We start from the raw sequence: 26,292 nt of genomic DNA on the forward strand, positions 1-26,292 counted from the left end.
TTTGATTGATTTGAGGAACAATTCAATCAGAATTTTAATCTCTTTATTGCAAACTGTGGAAAATAGTATTTATATCACAAATTTATCTTAGGCATAAAATGGAATTAGTATCAGGAATTCAGCTGACACATCACTACTACTCATTTTATAGTAGTCTATTAGCAGCAGTACAGCATCAGAGAAATTCAAATCAAAACTACAATGAGCAAAGGAGAAAATGGGCAGTTGTTCCGTGTGCACTGAGTTTTACTTTTGCAAGATAAAAATGTTCTAGAGATACATCGCATAATAATATCAGTGTACTTAACATGTCTAAACTAAAAAAATTTTTATTTGTGCATAGAAATACAATTGATTTTTGCATATTGATCTTGTATCCTGTAATCTCGCTGAATTTGTCTGTAAGTTCTAAGTGTGTGTGTTTGTGTGTGTGTGCGTGTGTAAGAATTTCTTAGGTCAGCTCTCTGTATCTGTGGGTTCTGCATCTGTGCTGCTTTTTTTATGTTTGTTGGCTGTATAAATGTCTTCTTTTGGCAACTGTCTGTTGATGTCCTTTGCCCACTTTTAATGGAGTTGTTTGTTTTTTCTTGTAAATTTCTTTAAGTTTCTTGCAGATTCTGGATATTAGATCTTTGTCAGATAGATAGACAGCAAAAATTTTCTCCCGTTCTTTAGGTTGTCTGTTCACTCTAATGAGTTTCTTTTGCTGTGCAGAAGCTCCTTAGTTTAATTAGATCTAATTTGTCCATTTTTTCTTTTGTTGCAATTGCTTTTGATGTTTTTGTCATGAAATCTTTGCTGAAGACTATATCCTGAATGGCATTGCCTAGATTTCCTTCTAGGGTTTTTTTTCCCCCATAGTTTTGGGCTTTACATTTACAGTTTTTACAATAGAACCAAAAACAATAAAACATTTAGAAATAAAATTAACAAGAGAACAATGATATCAGCAAGATGGATGACTAGAGATGCCCAGTTCTCCCACCACCCTCACAAAAACAAACCAAAACAACAAATAACCAACTACATTTGGATTACAGTGTCTAAAGGAGAGCACTGGGATAAAGCACAGAAGTGGTGAAACCCATGCGGAGCACAGAAATGTAGGACATCCAACAGACTAAATCAAGCAGATGAAGGAATTTCAGAACTTGAAGGTAAGTTTTTTGAAAGCATCATTTTAATTTTTTTCCAGTTAAAAGAAAAAAATTAGAAAAGAGTAAAGAAAGTCTATGGGACTTATGGGACACCATTAAGTGAACAAATATTCACATTATAAAAATTCCAGGGGATGAAGAGATAGTGAATGGCACAAAAAGCTTATTTAGCAAAACAATAGCTGAAAACTTCCCAAGTCTTGAGAGATATATGGACATCAGATCCAGGAATTTCAAGATTCCCCAACTGATTCAAACCAGAGCTGTCCTCTCCAAATCATATAATAACCAAACAGCAAAAGTCAAAGACACAGAGAGAACCCTAAAAGCAGGAAGAGAAAAGCATCAAGTCACATATAAGGAAATCCCCATAATTTGACTATTAGCAGATTTTTCACCAAAAACCATGCAGGCCAGGAGAGACTGAAATGATATAGTCAAAGTGCTAAAAGAGGGAGGCTTCAAGGTGGCTAACTTAAGGTATATTATACTTACTTCCATTACTAAGAATAATCAAAATAGAGAGTAGATAATGATAATTCAAATAGATGATCCAGAGCAGACACTGGAATTCAGCAGGAAAATGATAAGAAATACTAAAACAAAGAAAGGAAGAAGAAAGAAATTAGGCAGCCTGCTTGCCGATGATAGGCTGGGAGCCAAGAGAGACTCCCCAGTATGGGAAAAGAGTAAATGAGAATCAATATTGTGAAAATGGCCATACTGCCCAAAGTAATTTACAGATTCAACGCTATCCCCATCAAGCTACCAATGACCTTCTTCACAGAACTGGAAAAAACCACCTTAAACTTCATATGGAACCAAAAGAGAGCCCGCATAGCCAAGTCAATTCTAAGCAAAAGGAACAAAGCTGGAGGCATCACACCATCAGACTTCAAACTATACTACAAGTCTACGGTAATCAAAACAGCATGGCACTGTTACCAAAACAGAGATATAAACCAATGGAACAGAACAGGGGCCTCAGAGGCAACACCATACATCTACAACCATCTGATCTTTGATAAACCTGACAAAAGCAATGGGGAAAGGATTCCCTGTTTAATAAATGGTTTTGGGAAAACTGGCTAGCCATGTGCAGAAAGCAGAAACTGGACCCCTTCCTGACACCTTACACTAAAATTAACTCCAGATGGATTAAAGACTTAAACATAAGACCTAACACCATAAAAACCCAGAAGAATATCTAGGCAAAACCATTCAGGACATAGGCATAGGCAAGGACTTCATGACCAAAACACCAAAAGCATTGGCAACAAAAGCCAAAATAGACAAATGGGACCTAATCAAACTCCACAGCTTCTGCACAGCAAAAGAAACAGTCATTAGAGTGAATTGGCAACCAATAGAATGGGAAAAAATTTTTGCAATCTACCCATCTGACAAAGGGCTGATATCCAGAATCTACAAAGAACTAAAACAGATTTACAAGAAGAAACAAACAAGCCCATTCAAAAGTGGACAAAGGATATGAACAGACACTTTAAAAAAGAAGACATACATGAGGCCAACAAACATATGAAAAAATGCTCATCGTCACTGGTCATTAGAGAAATGCAAATCAGAACTACACTGAGATACCATCTCACGCCAGTTAGAATGGCGATCATTAAAAAATCTGGAGACAACAGATGCTAGAGAGGATGTGGAGAAATAGGAACACTTTTACACTGTTGGTGGGAGCGTAAATTAGTTCAACCGTTGTGGAAGACAGTGTGGTGATTCCTCAAGGACCTAGAAATAGAAATTCCATTTGACTCAGCAATCCCATTACTGGGTATATATACAAATGATTATAAATCATTCTACTATAAGGACACATGCACACGAATGTTCATTGCAGCACTGTTTACAATAGCAAAGACTTGGAACCAACCCAAATGTCCATCAATGATAGACTGGACAAGGAATATGTGGCACATATACACCATGGAATACTACACAGCCATAAAAGACGATGAGTTTGTGACCTTTGTAGGGACTTGGATGAATCTGGAAACCATCATTCTTAGCAAACTGACACAAGAACAGAAAACCAAGCAGCACAGGTTCTCACTCATAGGCGGGTGTTGAACAATGATAACATGTGGACTCAGGGAGAGGAGCATCACACACTGGGGGCAGTTGGAGGGGCAGCCAGGGAAGGGAGAGAGGGGGTGGGGAGGGTGGGGAGGGTTAACATGGGGAGAAATGCCAGATATAGTATGCACTTAAAGTAAAATAAAAATAAAAATAAAAAATAAATAAATGAATAAAATAAAATATTATGCTAAGTTAAAGAAGTCAGATACAAAGGGCCACATATTGTTTAATGCTATTTATATGAAATGTCAAGAATAGGCAAATTTCTAGAAACGGAATGTAGAGTAGTGGTTTCTAGGGGTCTGGGGGCAGGGGAATGAGGATTAACAACTCATCAGTATGGAGTTATTTGGAGGAGTGATTAAAGGGTTCTGAAATTAGATAGTGTTGATAATTGCATGAACTGTGAATGTATGAAGGACTATTGAATATACACTTCAAAAGGGTGAATTTTGTAGTATGTAAATTCTGTGTCAATAAAGGTATTTTAAAAACAAAGAAAATGGGCTCTTTTGTAAACATAAATGCAAGAGAATAGAAGGAAACCAAAAATCTGAAGAGATAAAATCCAGAGTGATTTTGAGAGACAAAAGTCCATCAAAACTCAGGTTTGCAGGTAAGATTAGATTAAGTTTTGATGTCATCCCACCTAAGTTTATTTTTCCAAATAATGTCAAAGGAGCCACGGTAAAGGAAGAAGACACGGAAAAAGGAAGTACAAGAATTTCATCTGTGAAAGAAATGTGAGTATAGTTACTAGCATATAGAACTGGCTAGAAGCAAACAGATTAGAAATCCACTAAATTTTTGAGGAATCATGTTTCCAAAGTAACCACAAGCAGGATCTGAAAATAAAATGAAATGAAGCAAAACAGCTTTTCAAGAGCCTTAAATGACACTTGGTTAGAAAGTGAACTGCATTCTTCCAATCCATGAACATGAAATTTTTTCATTTGTTTGTGTTATCTATGATTTCTTTCAGCAGTGTTTTACAGTTCTCCCTGTAGAGATGTTTTATATTCTTCCTTTCACCTCCTTGATTATATGTATTCCTAGTTATTTTTTTTGTGTGTGTGTGTGTGTGGCCATTGTAAATGGGATTCTGTTTTTGATTTGACTCTCAGCTTGAACATCATTGATGTATACAAATGTTACTGATTTTGTACATTGTTAAATGGCCATACTGCCCAAAGCAATCAACAGATTCAACATCATTCCTTTCAAACTATGAATGCTATTTTTCACAGAATTAGAAACACCTATTCTAAAATTCATATGAAACCAAAAGAGAATTCAAATAGCTAAAGCAATCCTAAACAAAAAGAACAAGGAATCACATTACTTGCCTTTAAGCTATTCTATAAAGCTATAGTAACCAAAACAGGATGGTACTGGTACAAAAACAGACACAGAGACGAATGAAACAGAATAGAGAACCCAGAAATAAAGCTGCACACCTACAGCCATCTAATTGTTGACAACATCAACAAAAATGAGCAATGGGGAAAGAACTCTCTATTAAATAAACGGTGCTGGGATAACTGGCTAGCCATGTGCAGAAGAATGAAACTGAACCTCTATCTGTCACCATCTGAAAAATTAACTCAAGATGGATTAAAGATTTAAATGTAAGTCCTCAAAATATAAGAATCCTAGAAAAAACCTAGGAAACACCATTCTAGACACTGGTCTTGGGAAAGAGTTTATGACCAATTTCTTTTTTTTTTTTTTTGAGACGGAGTTTTGCTCTTGTTACCCAGGCTGGAGTGCAATGGCGTGATCTCGGCTCACCGCAACCTCTGCCTCCTGGGTTCAGACAATTCTCCTGCCTCAGCCTCCTGAGTAGCTGGGATTACAGGCACATGCCACCATGCCCAGCTAATTTTTTGTATTTTTAGTAGAGACGGGGTTTCATCATGTTGACCGGGATGATCTTGATCTTTTGACCTCGAGATCCACCCTCCTTGGCCTCCCAAAGTGCTGGGATTATAGGCATGAGCCACCGCGCCCAATTTCTTAACAATTGTAACAAAACTAAAAATTGCAAGTAGGACCCAGTTAAATGAAACAGCCTCTTCACAGCAAAAGAACCTATCAACAGAGCAAACAGACAACCTGCTAAGTGGGAGAAGATATCTGTAAATCATCTGACAAAGGGCCAGGCGTGGTGGCTCACCTCTGTAATCCAAGCACTTTGGGAAGCCAAGGCAGGCAGATCATGAAGTCAGGAGTTCAAGACCAGCCTGGCCAAGATGGTGAAACCCTCTCTCTACCAAAAATACAAAAATTACCCTGGTGTGGTTGTGGGCATCTTTAATCCCAGCTATTTGGGAGGCTGAGGCAGAGAATTGCTTGAACCCAGGAGGTGGAACCTGGGAGGCAGAGGTTTCAGTGAGCCAATGGGAGGTCAAATCACACCATTGCACTCTCAAAAAAAAAAAAAAATCATCTGACAAAGGTCTAATATCCTGAGGATATTATCCATAAGGAACTCAAACAACACTACAAGTGAAAACCGAATAATCACATTAAAAAGTGGGCAAAAAACATGAACAGACACTTCTCAAAAGAAGATACAGAAGTGACCAAAAAACATGAAATAATGTTCAACATCACTAATCACCACAGAAATGTAAATCAGGACCACAATGAGATACCATCTCACACCAGTTAGAATGGCTATTATTTAAAAAGTAAAAAAACAACAGTTGCTAGCAAGACTGTGGAGAAGAGAGAAATTTTATACACTATTGATGAGAATGTAAATTAGTTCAGCCACTGTGGAAAGCAGTTTGGAGATTTTTCAAAGAACTTAAAATGGAGGTACCATTTCACCCAGCAATCTCATTACAGGGTATATATACAAAAGAATATAGATTATTCTAACAAAAAGACACATCCACTTGTATGTTTATTGCTGTACTATTTACAATAGCAAAGTCATGGAATCAACCTAGGTGCCCATCAACAGTGAATTGGATAAAGAAAATGTGGTACATATACACCGTGGAATGTTCCACAGCCATAAAAAAGAATGAAATCATGTTCTTTGCAGTAACGTGGATGGAGTTGGAGGCCACTATCCTAAGCAAATTAATGTGAGAACAGAAAGCTACATATCACACGCTCTCACTTGCAAATGAGAGCTGAACATTGGATACTCATGGACATAAAGATGGCAACAATAGACACAGGGGACTAATAGACGAGGGAAGAAATTGAAGGGGTTAAGGGTGGAAAAACTACCTGTTGGGTTCTATGCTCACTATCTGGGTGATGGGCTTATTCATATTCAAGCCTCAGCATCACACAATACACCCTTGTAACACACCTACAAGTGTATACCCCTGTATCAGCCCATTCTTCCATTGCCATAAAGAACTATCTGAGACTGGGTAATTTAGAAACAAAAGAGGTTTCATTGACTCACAGTTCCATAGGCTGTACAGGAAGCATGGCTGGGAAGGCCTCAGGAAACTTACAATTATGGCAGAAGGCAAAAAGGAAGCAGGCACATCTTCACGTGACAGAGCAGGACGAGAGCGAAGGTGGAAGTGCTACACACTCTTAACCAACAAGATCCTGTGAGAACTCACTCACTATCATGAGAACAGTAAGGGGGAAGTCTGCCCCCATGATCCAGTCACCTCCACCAGGCCCTCCTCCAACATTGAGGATGACAGTCTCACATGAGATTGGGTGGGAGCACATAACCAAACCATGTCAACTCCTAAATCTGAAATAAAAGTGGAAACTATAGAAAAGAAAAAAATAACAAAAAATTTTAAAAAGAAAAGTGAATTGCCAAGTTACCTAACCAAGAAGGGCATAGTCCACAGTACACACTTCAGGTTTGATTATAGAGAACAGTATAAAAAAGGGATAATTCTACCTATGGCAAAAAAAATGCATAGCAAAGTTAAAAGGAGTTCTTTCCAGAGAACAGAATCAACACCTTAAAAGGAACTTCTGCCACTTCTGGTATATTGGAATGGGAAGAGTGTGGCTTCACAATGCCTGCCCAGTTGGATTTCAGAGTACCAAGGCCCAGTGGCTGCCATGTGTCACCATTATCTTCCTTTGCGCAGGGTAGTTTTGATTTAGTTTTCCTGTATCTGCATTGACATTGGATGCTGAGTAATAGGAAAAACGGCCCATTTGTTTGCTTCATAATTTTCTGAACAAAAGGAGCCATAGGAAGACATGATGGACAGCATGTGACTCTCCCGGCCCTCACCCCTTCCTCTGGGGCTGCCTTGAAATCCCAAGCCATTTTTAGTCCCCAGCCGTCCTTGTCCCCCTACCATCTCGGCAAGGGCCCTCGATTCCTGCCCCTACATCCTCAGACCAGACGGCTCCTCAAGCCGTCAAGAGTCCTAAATTCCGGCGGACGCCCTGCACCGAGTTTCCAGCGACCCACATTCTCCCTCCGGCTGCCCAGGATCGCGCGCTTGTCTCTGCGCAACAACAACATCGATGACCGCGGGGCGCAACTCCTGGGCCAGGCGCTGTCCACGCTGCGCAGCTGCAACCGGATCCTAGTCTCGCTCAACCTGGGCTTCAACCACATCGCGGACGTGAGTGCGCAGCGGGGAGAGACCCGCTGGGAGCAGGTGCGGCTCGGGCGGCTCACGCCTCCCTGACCACCCCTTAGGGCCTCCGGCTTAACTGTTCCCTGCTCTGGCTGTCCCTGGCCCACAACCGCATCCAGGACAAGGGCGCCCTGAAGCTGGCGGAGGTGGGTGTGCCGATCAGGTGGGTCCGGGACGAGGACTGGCCGGGGGAGCCGACCCTGACTCCGCTGGCGTCCGACCTCGGGGCACCCACCTTCCGCAGGTCCTGCGACCCTTCGAGCTGACGCACACTGAGGTGGTGGAGCGCCGGCGCCTCCTGCTGGAAAAAGCGACGCAGGAACGCTCGCGATCGGTGAGGAATCCCCAGGTCCCAGGCCCAGGCCCTCTAATCCTCGAGCCCACCTCCGAAGTCCGCTGCTTTTCAGCAAACTGGACATCCGGTTAAATCTCCATCCTCTGTCATGACTTTTTCCCTCCGACTTCTGCATAAACGTTTGCCAAGCCGCTGCTGGGCGGGCTCTAATTGCAGAACCACCCTATGGGCAGTTGAGTGTATTGGTTAAGAGACAGGACACTAGATTTAGACCATCTGGACCTGAAGTCCGGTTCATCCATATCCTAGCTTGTGACCTTGGGCATGTTACTAAACTTCTTCTTTTAATGGTAGAATATTTTGCTTTATTTCATTATGTGCAGGATATTTGGGATAACTAAACTTTTTTTTCTCTCTTGAGATGGAGTCTGGCTCTGTTGCCCAGGCTGGAGTGCAGTGGCACAATCTCGGCTCACTGCAACCTCCGCCTCCAGGGTTCAAGCTATTCGCCTGCCTCAACCACCTGAGTAGCTGGGATTACAGGTGTGTGCCACCAGGCCTGGCTAATTTCTGTATTTTTTAATAGAGACGGGGTTTCGCTGTGTTGACCAGGCTGGTCTCGAACTCCTGGTCTCAAGTGATCTGGCCCCTCTTGGCCTCCCAAAGTGTTGGGATTACAGGCATAAGCCACTGTGCCCGGCCTGTTATTTAACTTCTCCTTGCTTCAGTTTCTTCATCTGTAAGTGGGGATGACTGTACCTATTTCATGACTGTTGAGAGGATTTAATGACTTAATTCCTGCAATCCATTTAAAATAGCACCTGGCACTTAGCTCAATAAAAGTTAGCTGCTATTTTCCCCCCTCAGTATGACAGTCTGAGATCCTGCCTCACCCTTTGTCTCACCCCCACCCAGGTCCCTCTATTTCTATTTCTTCTCCAAAGCATCTCACCCCAGAGGAGTCCATTACAAATTATTGTAGCATTTAGGCAGGGAGGTGGGTGGGAGGTGCTGTCAGCTCCACTGCTCCCCAAGTACGGGCGCAGCTACCTTTCATGAAACCATTGAGGAGGGGGCTCTGGCTTCTTCCTCTCTCCCTTTCCATTTGTGAGCACAGCCCTCCTCCTCAAGACATGGGGACTCCAAAACAGACTGTGAGAAGAGTCAGATGGTAGGGATCAGCAACAGCGCATTGGTGGACAAGACAGACAAAACGCAGGCAATGAAAACCCCTAAGGGCCTGGGCAAGAAAAAGGAGAAATCATGGGTAGGTGTGCAATGGGACAGAGCCTGGGTGCTGGATGGACAGCGGAGGGGGCTTCCATCACGTGCAGAGGCGGTAGAGGGAAGAAGGCCACATGGGCCTTTGAATTCCCCCTAAAGCCTCCGGTCCTAACCCCTCTCCTTCCCTCACCACTGCTCATCCCCTCCAGAGGTGGGACTTGCACTTCTCTTCTCACCTTCTCCATGGGAATTGACCAAGAAAGAGGAGAAGTCAGGGGCTGGGCAGTTGCCCGCACAAGGAACCCCTAAGAAAGAAGACACCACAAAGGCAGGCAAGGGGAGTAAGTGCGGGCGCCCCTGGGCAGCACCTTCCCACGTGGAGGAGGAAAGAGTGCTGGGCAGGGTGCAGGAGGCTGTTCTGGGCCTGAGCGCGCCTGCCTGGAGCTCACCTCACCATGTCTCTCTGGGCCTGATTTCCTTCTCACAGTGGGATGACGTGGGGAGCCTCATCCGGCCCGGATGTCCTGAGCCACTGCTCTCCACACCCCCTTCGTCGGAGCTGGAGCTCTGTGGCTCTGTCTTCAAAGAACCCACCCACCTAGCTGGGGTCCCCCTCCAGCCACTTCTTCTTTTTCTTCTTTTTTTTGAGATGGAGTCTCACTCTGTCGCCCAGGCTGGAGTGCACAGATGTGATCTCAGCTCACTGCAATCTCCGCCTCCTGGGTTCAAGCAATTCTCCTGTCCCAGCCTAGCCAGTAGCTGGGATTACAGGCATGCACCACCATGCCCTACTAACTTTTGTATTCTTAGTAGAGAAGGGGTTTCACTATATTGGCCAGGCTGGTTGAGAACTCCTGACCTCAGGTGGTCCTCCCACTTTGGCCTCCCAAATTGCTGGTGTTGTGAGCTACGACGCCCGGCCCCCTCCAGCCATTTCTACTGCACCCAAACCCACGGTTGGGGGGTGTCTTTGCCTCACCTAGCCTGTTCTCTCTGGGGAGGGAGCCTGGGTGGTATCAGAAATGTGCACTGTGCATTCTGGCTCCTCTTCTGGCCCCAGAGGTAACCATCCCTGAGCAGAAGCCAAGCAGGATAAAAGGGATCAAGATCGGGAGCAGAGAGAAGCGCAGCATCTTCCCAGAGTTGGAGGTAAGCTGCCGGGAGGAATGGAGGCAAAGGGCATACCCCTGGGATTCCAGGCTTGCCTGGTACCTCTCATCCCAGCCCCTCCTGGAATGTGGTCTCCAGCCCCATGCGGGTTAACTAGGAGATACAAGTGAACCCCCTCTTCCCTTGGCAGCTCCTTCCGTAACTGTCTCCAGCACTCCAGGAACAGGAACAAAAAAGGTCAAAGTTATTTACAACAGCAAAGATGCACATACAATAAGTACATATTTATAGGACCAAAGTGACAACGGGGAGGGGAGGCACCCACCTCCGCCTGGGGTCTTGTGGAGAAAGAGGGGAGGAAGAAAGTGCATTTACACAGAAGTCTCCTTCTCTCACTTGCACGTCTGAGGGCAGCGCACGTCCAGGCATGCACGCGTACGCACGTGTATGGGGTGAGGGCAGCCGTGGTGATTGGGGGCCCTTCAGATGCAGTCAGCATCCTTAGGAGACACCAGGCATTAGAGGGTTGGGCTAAGGGAGGGAAAAGACACTGAAACTTGACTCTGATTTGAGCAGACCAAGCAACATGCCGGTCTCCCCCAAGGCCTTGGCTGGATCCGAGTTTCCCCAACTGCCTCCTCCACAGTGAGGACAGTTAGGATCCCCCCACCCTGGGTCCGGTCTCAGGCCAGTCCCTGAAGGAGTGGGGACGCAGGGGATTTGGTGGTTTGCACGGTTATGGTCCTGGTGATGCGGCTGCATCTGCTGCGCTCTCTTCCAGGGGGTGTCAGAGCCTGCGGGAGGAGGATGAAGGTGAGGAATTGGCCAGCCTGAGGCCACCGCTTCCACGTTTTGTCTAGAAAGTGTTCAGGCTCATGAGAGGAGCTCCTTCAGCACCTTCCCTCTCCTCCAGAAACCCTAGTTTCTTGTAGGGCTTGAAAAGGGTTATCTACCGAACTCCACTTGCATCAGCCCCGAAAGCCATTACGTCAAGTAGGTATGTGCCAAGTCTTCCTGAGTTACAACATAGCATGGCCCACCCAGTATGGTTCTGCGCCATTTAATAAGCACGAGTCTTAGGCCAGCACTGCGGTGTGCACCTGCAAGCCCGTATCTCAAATATAATATAAACACACACACACACACACACACACACAAATAATGAAAATAATTAAAAAAAGGAAAAAAAGTCTCAAATGTGACACCAGGCTCCTCCTGGTTTGTTACCTCCATAGCACAAGGAATAAGAGGGCTCAATTCTAAGCTCCCCATTTTGTGGGGAAGCGTCTGTGGGGTCCCTCTCTGAAGCTGAGGGAATGAATTCGTTTCACTCAAGGGGAAACCAGACTCTCAGAACCACCATCTCTTACTGCTTGGCAATGTGTCCTCACAAATCGGGGGACCTCTCCCTGACGGTAGGTACTGAGAGGGACCTGGCTTCACTCACCATCCTCAGGGCAGGGTCCCAGTTCATGGCTGTTCCCGGAGTCAGAAGCCAGGGGCTCCTTAGTGGGAGGTGAGAGGGAGCCATCTGTCCATCGAGCTGCTGCTGCTTCTGTGTGGAAACTGCCCACAGGCGTGCTGCCACCAGACGACTCTCCCCCAAGGGACTTGGGCAGCTCTCTGTGGGCCAGCACCATGTCCTGGAAGAGTTGGCGGGGGATTGTCTGCTCAAGTCCTTCTATTGCTAAGGCTCCTGGGGAAGGGGTCACACTCTGATCTGTGCTGGGCCTTGGGGAAGGGGGTGTGATTTAAGGGTGGCTGGGTGAGCTGGGGGAAGATCCCTGGGCCAGGACAGGATCTAGGGCTCATAGGGAATGGTTTTGGGGTGATGGACTGGAGTCTTGCAGGGACAAGCCCTGTTTCCCTCACCTTGAGCCTGTTGAGCTTGAGGGTGAGCTGCTCAATGGTATGGAAGATCATGCCCACATCCCTGAGGGCCAGGCTTTGGGGAGAGCGGCTGGGGTGTCTTGGATCTCCATTGCCTCCCTGCAGCTGAGGCTGAGGCTCTATCTGCCCTGCAGGGAGGCTGGCAGGCTGAGGGGGGCTCGTGGGTGCCCCTGAAAGGTCGGTGCTTGAGTCCAGGGGTCCTGCTGGCATGCTGACATAAAAGCAGTTCCCTGTCCCCACAAGAAGAGAAAAGCGATCAGGAGGCAAACAGAGAAGTTGGAGCTATCCCCCCGCTCCCGTGGGGTTCCCCAGCTGCTTGATAGTGCAGACCAGGCAGCCCTCTCCAGGCGAAGTCTGAGCACATGGGCCTTGCTCACTGTCTGCCAGCCCCCTAAAAGCCCTGGTCCCCAGCCTTTCTAGACGGTATGTTGCTCAGTCTGGCCCCAACCTGGGGGAGATGCTGAGCAGTGAACTCAAGGGAGAAGTGTCGGGCTGCAGTGTTTTGTTTGGGGAAATGGGAGTGGCTCCCCCTCCTTGAGTAAACAGATCAGGGGCTGGTTTCAGGCTCTTCTTCTAAAAGGAGCAGGCAGCAGCCCTCTCGCCCTGCCTGACTCCAGCTCTGGATGAACTGCAGCCCTGCCCTGCTCCTCTGCCACCCATGCCATGAGCCTCTGGAGGTCCCTCGACCCAACCGAGGGGTGTCAGAGACAGCTGGAGGAAAGATTTGGAGGGTTCCTGACAGGCAGGAAGCTCAGAGAACCACTGTGGAACCTGGGAGGCCCTTTCAGTTGCTTTCCACAGTGACACTGGAGTGGCATCTGGGGTGGGGAAGCAGCTGCTCGAACATCAGGTGAAGGACACTGGGTTCCTGGCACCAGGCCAGGCTTCCCTGCCCCTCTCACAACTGCAGGCTGGTGTTTATCCCTGCTGCTCTAAACGGGAGCCTGGATAGGTGGCTTCTTAAGGCTGGACGGACAGCACAGGGACCATCCACGTCCTTAGGTCCACATCTTCCTCCTCCCCTTTCCGGGCAGCTGAGGGAGCTGGTGGGTGTGTGTGTGACCGCGGGCAGGGGTCCGGCTCTTCCCTCAGGTCCCACACGCCAGTCCTGGCCTGTCTTTGGCTCCGAGGAGAAAGTTATTACCTGTAGCCTTTGTTCCGCTTTCCACTTCAGGCGGCTCGGGCTCTGACTGGCCACTCTCTGGTAGTGCAGGGACAACCTTGCTGCCTGCCGCCTCAGCTGCACCGACACCACCACCACCAGGAAGAGGAGAGACCGAAAGACAAGGAAAGGGAAGGGAGAGTGAGCAGGAAGGAGAGGGCAGGAGGTGGGGGCAGGGGAGGAGAAAACGGGAAGAACAAGGTGAACACAAGATCATACACGATGACATCCCAGGCAGCGTGGAGAAGTTTCCACCAATTCACCGAGAGAGAGAAGGAAGGTCAGTTCCCAGAAACCCAGGAGACAGGCAGGCCTCGGGCAGATGGAATGAAAAATGCTACTGGAAGGGAGGCAGAGCGGAGCCCCAGGGGAGGGCAGGAAGCCCCTGCCACGAGACCCCCAGCGTGGAACCCCACCCCGTGCGTGCCCCAGGCTTTGTTCTGCCTTTCTTGCCACCCTCTCAGACTAGCCCACTCTTCCCGGGGTGGGTACCTTCCTCCTTGGGCTCACTGCTTGGGCCAGGCAAACCTGTCTGCCTCCCTGCGGGCTTGTCTCCGCTTTTCTTGTCTCAAGGCCGCCTGTGGTGCTCCCCAACCTTGGCTGCCTTCCTGTCACCTTGCTCACTCCCCAGACCCCTCACTCGCCAGGTGTCTTCCCAGCCTTGTCCTCCACACCCTCTAGTCCCAGCTGCCACCTCTGTTGCCCGCGGCGCTGTTGCCTGGCGTGAGGGGCTGCGTGCCCCTGCCCTGTCTGTCCGGGGCTGAGGCTCCTGGGAAGGGCGGCTCTTTTCCCCGGGACCAGAAGCGCAGTGAGGAGCGCTAACAGAGACCGGTTCTGGTAGTCGGTTTGTGCCAGGCAGAAAGAAATGTCCTTATGTGTTACAAAATGAAGTTGAGCGATGATTCACAATTTTCTCTAAAGCCACGCAGATATTAAGCGGCAGAGCTAAGCTCTGAATCTCCACTGTCCACCTCCAAAGCCTGCCTGATATCGGCGTGTCCCCTTCTTCCAGGACCCAGTGTAGGTCTCTGCTCACGCGACACCCAGGGGGAATACAGGGAAGGAAGCAGCTGTTCCGAAGACTTATCTCACCTAGCAAGGGTGCTTCCCCCGCACTGGACATGCCCATTTACTTTACCTTTTCTCACAACTTTGTAATCTCCTGCTGCCTCTGTGCTTGAAGCCTCTTCAGCCAGATTCCTATCCAGTTCTGGAGATTCCCATATCCCAGAATTTCTGATCCTTGGGGGTAGATCTTCCAGAGAACGGAGAGCCACGTCCTCCTGCTCTGGCCGTTCCCCCTTCGGCCCTGGAAGCTGGGTGTTGTCCCCTTCACCCCCAGGGAGGGCTTGCCCTGGGGAGCCTGGGTCCCGGGGGTGAGAGGTGACGCTGATGACAGAAGGTGTGGGTGTCACGTCGTCCTCGGGCTCCCGGGCAGCCTGAGTTTCCATGGTGAGACCTGGCAGCAGGCTCCACAGGATCAGGCGTCGCAGGTTCTCCACTGGAGGTGAAACAGGGTGATGTCTTCCCAGCACGGGACTGCACACCACGTCAGAAGGATCGCTGTGTTGCATCACCGACCCCACCCAAGGTGGTGACCTCAGGCACAGGTAGAGCTGGAGGGCTCTGGCCAACTAGCTGGTGGGGGTTGGCTGGGCAATGACATTTGTCGCCGCATCCACCTCTCCTCAAGCACACCAGGGAGAGCCTTTGGGAAGGTGGAGGGTGCAGGCGCCTGTCAGTTTACATAGGCTGTGCGACTGGGGACCAGAGGCTGACGCCAGGGCCTTGAGGCACTCACCATCTTCCAGAGCAGAATCAGTGAGGCCTTCCATGAACAGAGGGCCTGGGAAGGCCAGGTGGATGGGGTTCCTTGTCCTGACGCCCCGGTTCTCTCCATCCAGGGATGTGGAAGGGCAAGGCAGGACACCCAGTTCCTCCTCCTCCGCACTGCCTTCCTGCTTAGGGTCCTCCAACAGGACCGGGTGCTTCCCTTGGACCCTCTGCTCGGGCCCAGTACCTGCTTTGGATGAGAAGACTGCCAGGCAGGGAAAGGGAGAGGGCACGTATGAGAGAGCCCATGTGCAGCTTTGGAGCCAAGGGGCTGGGAACACCGAGTCATTCTACCATTGTCACTGGACACTTCCTCTGGCTGGCACTGTCCCAGGCTCTAAGCATACAACAGTAAGCAAAACAAAAAGATCCCTGCCCATGCTGAGCATACATTCTAGTGGAAGGACACACAAAAATAGACACTTCAGTCAGTTATGCAGTTTGTTAGAAGGCGGTAACTTCCACGGGAAAGAAGAAAACAACAGAGTAGGGTGTGAGGGTTGGGCAGTGCTGGCGTTAAACAGATTGCGTGAAGGGGACACAGGAACAGATGCGAAGGAGGTGCGGCGTTAGGAGGAAAAACATTCTAAGCAGAAGGAAACAACAGGGACCCAGCCAGGAAGCCTGAGATTTCTCCTGAAACCCAAGACCCCAGGTTACTCCACACACAAGCTCTCAATGAGAACGCCGTCCCCTCTACCAATCCCATCACGGTAAGTGCATCTGAAGCCCTTTTGAGCGCCCCGGCCCCCCATGTTTCCCATTCCTGTAGCTGCGGCGCGCATCTCTCTCCCCAGCAGTAATCCCTGGCTGGAGGATGCAGGGGACCCCGTCAGGCTGCTCCTCTTCCTCCACGGCTGATGCCATCACCCAGAGAGGCTGGGTGGGAATCTCTGGTCAGGTGAGTGAGCTCACACTTGCCTAAGTCTATTCAGTCTGCTCTCCTTCCTCCTCCAGACTCTTTCTCCCACCCTCTTTCTTCTATACTCTTCATCAAAACCTCACACCCTGGGCCCTGATGGCCTCTCCCATCACCCCCATACTCACACCCAACCTGTGCTGGCTCCCACTGCACAGTTCAGGGCCCTTACCTCCAGGCAGCTCCCCAGGTTCAGGTTCACCATGGAACACGTCTGAGTCATCCAGTTCTACCCTGAAGGAGGAAACCAACCCAGGGTGAGATGTCATGAGATTCCATCATGGACTCCTGTGTTAGAATGGGCGATGGAGTAGGATCTGAGGACGGTGTGGGGCCTCCTCACCTGGCTGGTTTGCATGGCAACCCGGTGAGGGGGGCTGCTGGCTGAGCTTCTCTGGTCCCCTGCTCTACACCCCCATCACCCTACTTCAGGCTCAGGCTCTATTACAGCCAGGTGGCAGGCTGTGGGGGAGCAGACAGGGACAGGAAGCAGGGACAGGGGGCATGTTCTTCCATCTGCCAGCGCTTGGAGCTGTCTGCTCCCTGCTAGCATTTCCCTGCTGTGGCTGTCCATCCCTGGGGTGAAGGACTTAGAAGCAGCAGGAAACAGGCGGTTTGGAGTGGAGAGAGTGCAGGGTCTGGAGGGCTAAGCGCTGCACCTGCTGGGTGTAGATCCCTGGTGGGCTGGCTCCTGGGGCCCTGGGGGTGGAGGATGGACAGGCATTGGGGCAGCTCTGGGGTGCCTGGTGGCATGCTGCACAGCCTCTTCTAAGCGCTCCATCCATCTGTTGCTCGGCAGGAACAGAGAGGACTGTAGTGAGAGCAAGACCACGGCACACACCAACCCCGTGCTGAGCCCACTGCTTCAGGGCTTCCAGGTCCTTCTTCAGGCCCTAAGGACCACCTGCCTGGCAGGTTCCCACCTCCCCGTACAGTCCTCCCTGGCTTCTCCCTTGGGGTTATATTACTTGCAGTGACCAAATCCTAGACACCAACCCTCTGTTACGCTCTGTGCAAAGCATTCTGTTTTCTCTCTAAAGTAATTCCCTAACAGGGAGCATTAGCCACATTTTACAAATGAAAACCCTGGAGGTGGGAAACGGGTTGACTCGACCCGCCTCCTTCCACTATACCACGCCACCTCTGGTGGCTGCTGTCAGAAAACACGGGCTGGGTGGGAGGCAAACGCCTGAGAAGGATGCATGAATCTAATTCGCCTGATGGTGAACGGAGTAGGGCAGGAAGCAGAGAAGCAGCAGCAGCGGCTGCGGCTGGAAGACAGCCAGGAGCTCATTCTCCCAGAGGCGGGCCTGGTGACCAGTTCAGGGGTTATGACCCCTCCCAGCTTCTCTTCTTCTGTCCTACCTCCCACTTCCCTTCCCAACTCCCTGTCCAGGGACTGCTCTGGGGCCCAGCCCTGGCCTTGCTGTCCACCGTCCTCATACACACCACCCTGGTCCCAAGGGGACCACAGTTATGGATGACCCCTCAATCAAGTCTCACGTGTTCTTGTCTGATGGCGTCAGTGCAACCAGCTCATAGATCTGAGGTGGGACCAGAATGGAGGTGCAGATGATGAAGAAGGCCTGTTTATCTGCGTGAGGAAAGGAAGGTAGAAGGGCCTGTATTAGGGACGGCAGGTGTGACTGCAGCCTGGGCCAGGGTGACAGAGTGGGACCCAAAGCCCTGACCCTCAATGAGGATGAAGAGTGCAGCGTGAGACAGAGGTGGGTCATCGGGACCACTTGGAACCCACTTACACAAGGGGCAGAGGAAATTCCAGGACCCCTAATGTCACCTTTCACAGCCACCACCATTCCTTTCATGCTCTAATAATAGTGATGGCTGATGTGTGTATGGTGCTTAGGACTGACAAAATGTTTTTTCTTGAGACAGAGTCTTGCTCTGTCGCCCAGGCTGGAGAGCAGTGGTGAGATCTTGGCTCACTGCAACCTCCGCCTCCTGGGTTCAAGTGATTCTCCTGCCTCAGCCTCCGGAGTAGCTGGGATTACAGGCACCTGCCACCACGCCTAGTTAATTTTTGTTGTTTTAGAAGAGATGGGGTTTCACCATGTTGGCTAGGCTGGTCTTGAACTCATGACCTCAAGTGATCTGCCTGCCTCGGCCTCCCAAAGTGCTGGGTTTGCAGGCGTGAGCCGCTGAGCTGGCCAGGAGTTTATACAACTTTTTCATACCTGTCATCCCTTTTGATGCCCCCAAGAGGTAGGGTAGGTATCACTCCTATCTCACAGATGAAGGAAATGAGCCCAGAGAATTTGGTTGCCTGACTCTTGCTCCAGAGTCCTTTCTCACACACATGGCACTTCTCACTGAAATGCCTTTGTCCAGTGGACCCAGCTCTGTACCGTAGGTACTAACATCTAACATCTTTTGGAACCAAGCTCTGCTCAAGTCACTCTTGTAGCAGAAAGCTGTGCCCTACTCACCCTGCCTAATCCCATTCTTCCTAGTCCTGCTCAGACACCCTTACCCCATCCTCGGTGTGCACATCCCAACCAAACCAGCACTGTGCCGGAGGACCGTTGACCACGCCTGCACAAGGCTGTCTAGTTTCCTCTCGGTGCTGGAGGACTGCTGACCATGCCTGCGCAAGGCTGTCTAGTTTCCTCTTGGTGCTGGAGGACGGCTGACCACACCTGCGCAAGGCTGTCTAGTTTCTTCTCGGTGCTGGAGGACCGCTGACCACGGCTGTCTAGTTTCCTCTTGGTCCCTCTCAACCCTCATCCTACCCCACTCTGTCCTCCTGCTTAGGCTGGGTCAGGACAGGAAGAAAGGAACATAGGTGGACTGGTAGGTCCTATAAAGGCCCCAGACTGGTCTTGCCTCATCCAGCTGGACACAAGTAATAGAGATCACAGTCCTCGAGCCCGAAGCCAGCCTGGACCATCTCCCCAGGTACCTGTGGTCACAGAGTGGATGAGCATGGCACTGAGCTTGAGCACGGGGCTGAAGGTCTGCTTGCTGCCTGAGAAGCCCACGGCAGTCTTGCTGTGGCACTTCAGCTGTAGCTTCTTCTTCTTTTTCTGCAGCAGCACTAGGAGGTCCTCCAGCAGCAGCACGTGAAGGTCTGGAGGAGTATGGTAGGGGGGAGGCGTTCCCTGGTCCCACTCATCCCTCATGAGCACAATGTGGAGCCTCAGGCTCTTGGAGGCTCTAGGAAGCCCTGGGAGTCTGGTGACCCCATTTCTCTTTCTGGTTACTCCTTTCCCATGTCCCAAGATGTCACCTCCAAGCCCTGGGAGTCTGGTGACCCCATTTCTCTTTCTGGTTACTCCTTTCCCATGCCCCAAGATGTCACCTCCAATCATGTTTCAATGCTTGGGAAACACACAGAGAAGAGCCCAGGGAGGCCCACCCACTGCAGGTTCCTGCTCAGTCCCAGTGCCCTGGCACATACCCAAGGTCTTATCCTTGCTGATCCTCCAGGTCAGGGGCCCTTCATGAATCATTTTTCTGGTTGTAAGATCCAGGCTCTGTTAAGGAGACACCATTCATTCAAATTCGTTCATTCATTCATTCATTAAAGTATTTGAGAACCTACTGTGTGCCAGACATTGTGCTAAGGTGCTGGGAATTGGTGAATAAGAAACAGTCCTTGCCCTTACTCTCTTGTAGGAGATGAAGACAAGCAAAAAGGTAACTGTGAAGTCATGTGCCACGTGCCAGCTGGGAGATATACTGATGGCTCTGACTTTGGGTCTCCCATCCGCCCCTACCATGTGCCAGCTACAGTCCTAAAAAGACCACACACTGCTTTTCCTGGCCATGCCTCCAGTTCTATCCTGTGCCCTGCTCTCTCAGGCTGAGTTCCAAGATCTAGTCTTTCCTGGGTGGGGCTGTCTGCCTTGTTCAGCTAGGGACAGGGTGACAGTAACAGGGTATGTGTCTTCTGGGGCTCCATCGTGCCACCGTATCTGGTCTGTGTCTCCTACCTCTAAGACTCTCCAAGCCCTGCCAGAGTTCTGCTCCTAAGGGTGCGCAACAAGTGTGAGGGGTTGACGGTGCTGCAGCCTCTGCCTCCTACCTGGAACTCTGCTGCCAGGGGGTTGCTGGCCCTCTTCAGGGCGGTGGCATCCAGGCATTTCTGGTAGCCCTCTAAACGGTGGCGGTTCTCTGTTTGCTTCACTGCTTCATTCACATACTTGAGAATCTCCCGGCACTGGTCCCGGGCCCGGCAGAGCTTCTCATGCTCAGAGGTGCCACCTACCAAACAGGACAGAGGAGATGGTTGGGGCTCCTGCCTGAGAAGTCTATCACAGCGTCAGCTGTTACCTGCCTGAATGCATCCATGGCAACTGGCTTGCTTCAAACCAGCAGGCGTGGGTGGGTAGAGGTGAGCCACTCCTGCCTCACATGAGGACCTCAAGTGATAAGGGTAACTTTTACTGAGCATCACCAGGTCTCAGACAGACCACTGCTTTGAAGACACTGATAGCTCTTGGGAATTCCTGCCTCTATCACAGCCAGCTCTACAGATGCAGGGGACAGACTGTGGGAATGGTCACGATAACACCTCCAGAAACCCTGTTCAAATCAGGCTGGGGTTCCTAACACTTCTCTGTCCTGATCCCAATGTCTGAAATTTGGGGGTAGTAAAAGATGCCCAGGACCCCAGGGAGAGTGACAAGCTGAGGCTAGACCCCCTTGTTCAGTCTCACCCCCTGCTCCTCTAGGGTTACCACATAGGCTGTGTCTTTTGTGCACTGTAGGGGGCATGAATGGGGATAAAGTCCAGCCCCATTCAACCAGAGGGACCCAGGTGCCCTTGAGTGCCAGCCTGTGCCAAGCACCAGATGGATGCTTTCCCTGGATTTACACAAAGGCTCCAAACAGGTGGGCCTCTGATAGTGGCCCTTACTCCTCCCGCTGTTGAATACCTTATATTTTCCAAAGGACATTTATAATCATTTTCTTCTCTGACATGCCCCACAATAGGACAAGGATGAAGACACCAGAGGCCACAAGGCACAGTGACTTGCTAAGGTCACAAAGCAGTGCCAGAATGAGGGTCTGGCAGGAGGCCTGCTACCTGTGGTGTGAGCCCCTCCCCAGGCCTACCCTCTGTGTGCTTGATGATGCTCTCCAGCAGCAGTGGGTACTTGGTGAGCCGCTGCATCTCGGAGACGATGAGGTCTTTCAGCTGCAGCCGCCGGCACTGAGGGTGGCTCTCAGCCTCCTAGACAGCAGGAGACACAGAGGGGAGGAGATGTCAACGTGGCTGGGAGCTGATTTACGGCCTCAGGGCCAAGATGGGTGTGAACATGAGAAACAGGTCCTAACCCCAGATGGGTCACTCAGAAATGGTAGTGGCAGCTTCTTCCTTAAAGGTGTAGAGAAGGGTTGGTGGTGGCAGGGAGACACCAACCCAAGGAAAGGATACGGTCAAAACAGAAGGGCAGGTATACTGCTGCCACTCTATAGACAAGGAAACTGAGATCCACCACCGTGCACACAGGTGCTGGTGGATAAGCCAGGCCTCTGACTGCTAATCCAGGATCCTTTTCAACAAACAGCCATCTCTTTGTCTAGAGTGAGTCAGTGCTTATTAGGAGCTTGTGCGGAAGGATGGAAGGAGTCGCTGTAGAGAGGGAGGGTGTGGCCAGAGGAGAGAAGCTCAGGAGACCCTTGGTGATGCTGATGGAGATGAAGGAAGGCCGGGGCATGGGTGAGACGTACCTGCATGAAGAGCTGGAATCGGCTCTCCTTGCGCTGCTTGGTACTGACTAGCTCTAGGGCTATTGACTGATAGGAACAGAACTGTGCAGCCACCTGCTGGAATTCCTCTCGGGCAGGGCCATCGAACTAAAGAGGCAGAATGGACACAGGACTAGGCATCACATCCCTGCCTGGGACCGGTCCCCTGCCTATCCCTTCCTTTGCCAAATTCCCTGGCCTTGGGGAATGGGAACCTGCCTCCCCCAATCTCCTTGCTGAGAGGGAAAAGTTTGGAGCTATACCCAGGCCAGCATGAGGTCACCGATCTCTTTGATGATGGGGCCTTCCTCCCGGAGCTTCTTCATGGCTTTACACCAGGAATCTAGGGTGAGAAGAGAACAACTAGAAATGCCTGGGGTTGAGCTCAATTACCAGAACCTTTCTGACAGAAACAAGTGAATCTCTGACATCAGTGCCATGGGGAGGGTCTGGAAACCATTTTACTTTTGGGTGAACTCCAGTGCTGGTTTCAGGCTGTCCACAGATCTTTTCCTCACCAGGGATTGGTGGGGGTTTATCTACTCAGGGAGGTCCAGGCAGGTGGGCCAAAGTGGAACAGGAAGCTGAAGGGCAGCAGAGGAGGAGTCTGGAGGGGCACCGGCTCCTTACTGTGAATCTCTATGAGTTCAGGCAGCTTCGGGAAGAGTCGGGCCAGCTCCTCCCTGGGCATCAGGTTCTCCTTCTTCATTCGCTGGTAGAAGATCAGGTCCAGGACACGAAGTGTGCGCAGGTGGGAAGCTTCAGTCACAAACAGCTCTGAGTGGTGGTTGTGACAAGGAGGGTAGAAAGCCAGGGAGAAAAGAGATCAGCAAGTATCTAGAGTCCCTGCCCTGGCCCCTCCACCACTCTACCTTTGGGGGAATTGAAGTGCTGGTTTTAGATCATACAACTTTTCTCTCACCCCAAGGGCCAGAACTGAGGGGGACCTTACAGCAATAGGCAATGTGGAGCTGCTCCAGCCCACAGGGGTCCCCACCCTATTTGCCTCTTTCCTGCCCTTGTGTCTTAGGCATTCTGGACCTATTCCCACGTGTGTGAGCAGAGCTGCAGGCAGTGGTTCCCACGTGTGTGAGCAGAGCTGCGGGCAGTGGTTCCCGTGTGTGAGCAGAGCGGTGGGCAGTGGGGCCCTTCTCACCATTGATGACCTCTTGCTGGACAATCTCCCTCTGGGTTAGCCCAGCCACCACATCCTTACCCACTGTATCCTGCCAATTTTGGGCATTAGGCTTTGGCTCCAGCTCAGATAGCAGGCCCAGATCATCCTCTAGGAGGTGGGGAAGGAGGGCATCTGTGCAGAACCCCAAGCTGGGGGACTCAATGCTCCTAGGGGAAAACAGGCAGCTCAGCTTCACCCAGGAGGAAGAACTCACACACAGGGTTTGGCCCTCCTTCTCCTGCCCAACGTGCTTGCCTCATGCACATGGGAAACCAGTGGGCCCAGAAGAGGAGACACCCACCCAACCAGCCCCTTGCGGGTGAGAGAGCAGCTAGGTGTGGCTGGGACATGGAGACACCAAACAGAGGCCCCACCGTGCCCATCACTTACCTGCGGCCCATTTTGGGAGTGAAAGGAGGGGTTGGGTTCTCAAGAGACCTGTTGAGGGCATGTCAACTCTCAGCAACCCTCTATCCTTGCCCACCCCCCAAAATGACCATGGGTGCAGCCACTGTAGCCCTGCCCACCTGGTGGAGAGGCTGGGGACGGAAGACGATGCCGACTGGTGCAGGCGAGTAGCTTCTGCGGCAGCATCCATGTCAACGTCACTGCGAGAGCGACAGCGGGGCACGTTCTCTGCCTTTCGAGACCATTTCATCTCTTCCCGGCCCTTGAGGCTTTCAGAGCAGCCCAGGTGAATCTCTGAGCGTGAACTGCGGAGAAGAGACAGAGACTTTGGGACTTGGGAAGCCAGTGGGCCATGCTTACATCCTGGCCAGCTCTTACCTGCGGCTCCATCTCAGGGGTGCCTCCGTGCCGCAGGTTCTCCCTGCCAAACATGGCCAAGGCACCTGGATGGCAGTGGAAGCTTCTCAGTGACAGGCCATTTTTGCTGCTCTACAAACTCCTTCCCTCTCCCCAGCCTAGCCTGATGGATGAACAGTCATCTTCCTCTGGAGCTGTTAGGAAGGGATCCTAACAGGAAGATGAAACCTGGGGCAAATGAAATCAGACTTGTAGGGTGTCCAGAGGCCTGGGAAACCATGGTCCTGTCAGGAAGGTGGTGGACATCATTGTCCCTCATCAGAGACCACAGAGTCCAAGCTTCCTGCCCCTGGGGCCGTCCAGTGGCCAGTCCACATTGCCCTTGCTTTGGAACGAGTCAGCTCCCACCTTCAACTCTGCTTGAGGCGGACCTCTTTTACAAGGTCATAAGAGGAAAGCAGAGTCACTATATTGGCAGCTTATTTTAGGATATTCCACAACTGTCAGAAATTTCTATCAGAAAATTCTATCTGCTGCCTGTCAGAAATTGCTGCCTGTCAGAAAATTCTGTCTGCTGCTGGATTCCTAGCCCTCCAGTTGTGATGAGGATGAGTTCCATTCTTAACAGCACCCTTTCTAAGATTCCATTACCTCTCAGGAGCAGACAGGCTTGTGCTTAAAGGGGCCTTTTTACTGATGGGCAGGACCCGCTCCTTGGCCGGCTGTGCTTGGCCACTGAGTGTCTCTGGGGTTTGATGAGATGCTGACGACTGGGTGTTGCGGTGTTGGGTCCTGCCATGCATCAGCCCAAGACAGCTGGCATCTCTGATCCCTAACTGCCCCAGGATGGTCCCCCACCCCCATGCCATGGCCCTGCTGGGCTGGTTCTTTTCTGATATTATCAGTAATCTACATCCTGCTCTGCTTCTAGGACCACAGGAGGCCTGGAAATGTCTGCAGAGCTCTTAACAGCACAGCAAGTTGCTGCAATGAGGAGCTAAATGTCTCAGTCTCCATTCATTGTGGCCAAACTGCCAGATGATCCAAAATGGAGCTCATCTCCTAGGGTCCTGAGATGGGTTTATCTGCAGGGTTAGAAAACACATTGCCCACCGATCCCCTACTAAATCCACCCTCCAGAATTCTGTTAGAAAATCCCGACCCAGACTAACTCGGAACCCTTTTCACAGCATCCTAATGGGTCCCTGTACCACCACAACAAACACCCAGTAGAGTCACTGGAGCTGCAGAGCTAAGCACCTTCCTTCAAGCACCCAGAAGTGAGTAATGCTCCCACCAACAAGTGAGGCGTATCATCTAGCTTTGGCCCAAAATTCCTAGGATACTGCCCTCTAGAACTGGGGAATCTTAACCTTGCTGAGTATCTACAACAAGCTCTCACCCACCATACTGCTAATACTATTTCTTCTGAGATTGCCAAAGAATTTATAAGCATCAAATCCAAAGGCTTCTGCTTAGAGTGGCTTTAGGATCCTAGTGAACGTCTTAGGGCAGATTTACCTCACAATGCCAAGAATACAAGTTTGTAAATGGTCTCAGATATTTTCTCAAAATGCTGATGTCTTATAATCTTTTTTTTTTTTTTTTTGAGACGGAATTTCACTCGTTACCCAAGCTGGAGTGCAATGGTGCGATCTCGGCTCACCACAACCTCCGCCTCCTGGGTTCAGGCAATTCTCCTGCCTCAGCCTCCTGAGTAGCTGGGATTACAGGCATGCGCCACCATGCCCAGCTAATTTTTTGTATTTTTAGTAGAGACAGGGTTTCACCATGTTGACCAGGATGGTCTCGATCTCTTGACCTTGTGATCCACCCGCCTTGGCCTCCCAAAGTGCTGGGATTACAGGCATGAGCCACCGTGCCCGGCTGATGTCTTATAATCTTAAAATATTTGCTGTATCTATGACATGTGCTACCACAGGAATCACATAATTTGTGTATTAATTAATGTTAGAACTCAATCTTCCCCCTAGTACAAATCTAACCTTTACCTCCCGTAAATCTGTCAATTCTCATGACAACAAAATCTTTGTTTTTTTTTTTTTTCAACAAAATCTTTAAATAAGTGTTAAGCTGAAAAAAGGCTTCAGATAAACAGGAGTAACCTGCACTCAAGCAGGAAAGCTTGACTCACGGTTTGATGATCAGTTATTTCTTTTTTTTTTTTTGAGATGGAGTCTTGCTCTGTCACCCAGGCTGAAGTGCAGTGGTGCAATCTCGGCTCACTGCAACCTCCACCTCTTGGGTTTAAGTGATTCTCTTGCCTCAGCCTCCCGAGTAGCTAGGATTATAGGCGGTTGCCACCATGCCTGGCTAATTTTTTTGTAGT

At 50.1% G+C, this 26,292-nt stretch overlaps 2 protein-coding genes across 2 annotated transcripts in view; one reads left to right on the forward strand and one right to left on the reverse strand.

Annotated features, from left to right (window-relative positions):
- The first annotated feature begins 3,107 nt into the window (after positions 1-3,107).
- On the forward strand, positions 3,108-11,003 carry LOC135268790 (leucine-rich repeat-containing protein 71-like). Its single transcript, XM_064361784.1, has 8 exons — positions 3,108-3,152; positions 7,607-7,837; positions 7,915-7,998; positions 8,097-8,186; positions 9,265-9,409; positions 9,614-9,712; positions 10,432-10,520; positions 10,968-11,003. Exons 1-8 carry the CDS (start codon positions 3,108-3,110, stop codon positions 11,001-11,003), a joined length of 819 nt encoding a protein of 272 aa, XP_064217854.1.
- Positions 11,004-11,012: 9 nt separating this feature from the next.
- The window catches only part of LOC105707345 (rho guanine nucleotide exchange factor 11-like), a 46,804-nt gene continuing 31,524 nt past the window's right edge, over positions 11,013-26,292 (reverse strand). The window contains 19 exon segments of the mRNA XM_064361785.1: positions 11,013-11,275; positions 11,929-12,124; positions 12,354-12,601; positions 13,516-13,611; positions 14,672-15,034; positions 15,335-15,553; positions 16,458-16,519; positions 16,945-17,070; positions 17,789-17,879; positions 19,206-19,373; positions 19,704-19,779; positions 20,331-20,509; positions 21,365-21,482; positions 21,983-22,108; positions 22,264-22,343; positions 22,631-22,777; positions 23,157-23,344; positions 23,568-23,615; positions 23,705-23,890. Coding sequence (XP_064217855.1) covers positions 11,013-11,275; positions 11,929-12,124; positions 12,354-12,601; positions 13,516-13,611; positions 14,672-15,034; positions 15,335-15,553; positions 16,458-16,519; positions 16,945-17,070; positions 17,789-17,879; positions 19,206-19,373; positions 19,704-19,779; positions 20,331-20,509; positions 21,365-21,482; positions 21,983-22,108; positions 22,264-22,343; positions 22,631-22,777; positions 23,157-23,344; positions 23,568-23,615; positions 23,705-23,890 — 2,980 coding nt within the window.

The sequence above is a fragment of the Aotus nancymaae genome, unplaced genomic scaffold (assembly GCF_030222135.1).
Source record: "Aotus nancymaae isolate 86718 unplaced genomic scaffold, 86718_ANA_hifiasm-v0.15.2.pri h1tg000043l, whole genome shotgun sequence".
NCBI classification, from domain to species: Eukaryota; Metazoa; Chordata; class Mammalia; order Primates; family Aotidae; genus Aotus; species Aotus nancymaae.

Bases quoted from the DNA above. Each gene is read 5' to 3' on its own strand.
- LOC135268790 (XM_064361784.1), top strand. From the start codon at position 3,108: ATGGAATACTACACAGCCATAAAAGACGATGAGTTTGTGACCTTT. The intron at 7,999-8,096 runs GTGGGTGTGCCG...CACCTTCCGCAG, and splicing joins GCGCCCTGAAGCTGGCGGAG to GTCCTGCGACCCTTCGAGCT. The intron at 9,410-9,613 runs CATGGGTAGGTG...TCTCACCTTCTC, and splicing joins GGGCAAGAAAAAGGAGAAAT to CATGGGAATTGACCAAGAAA.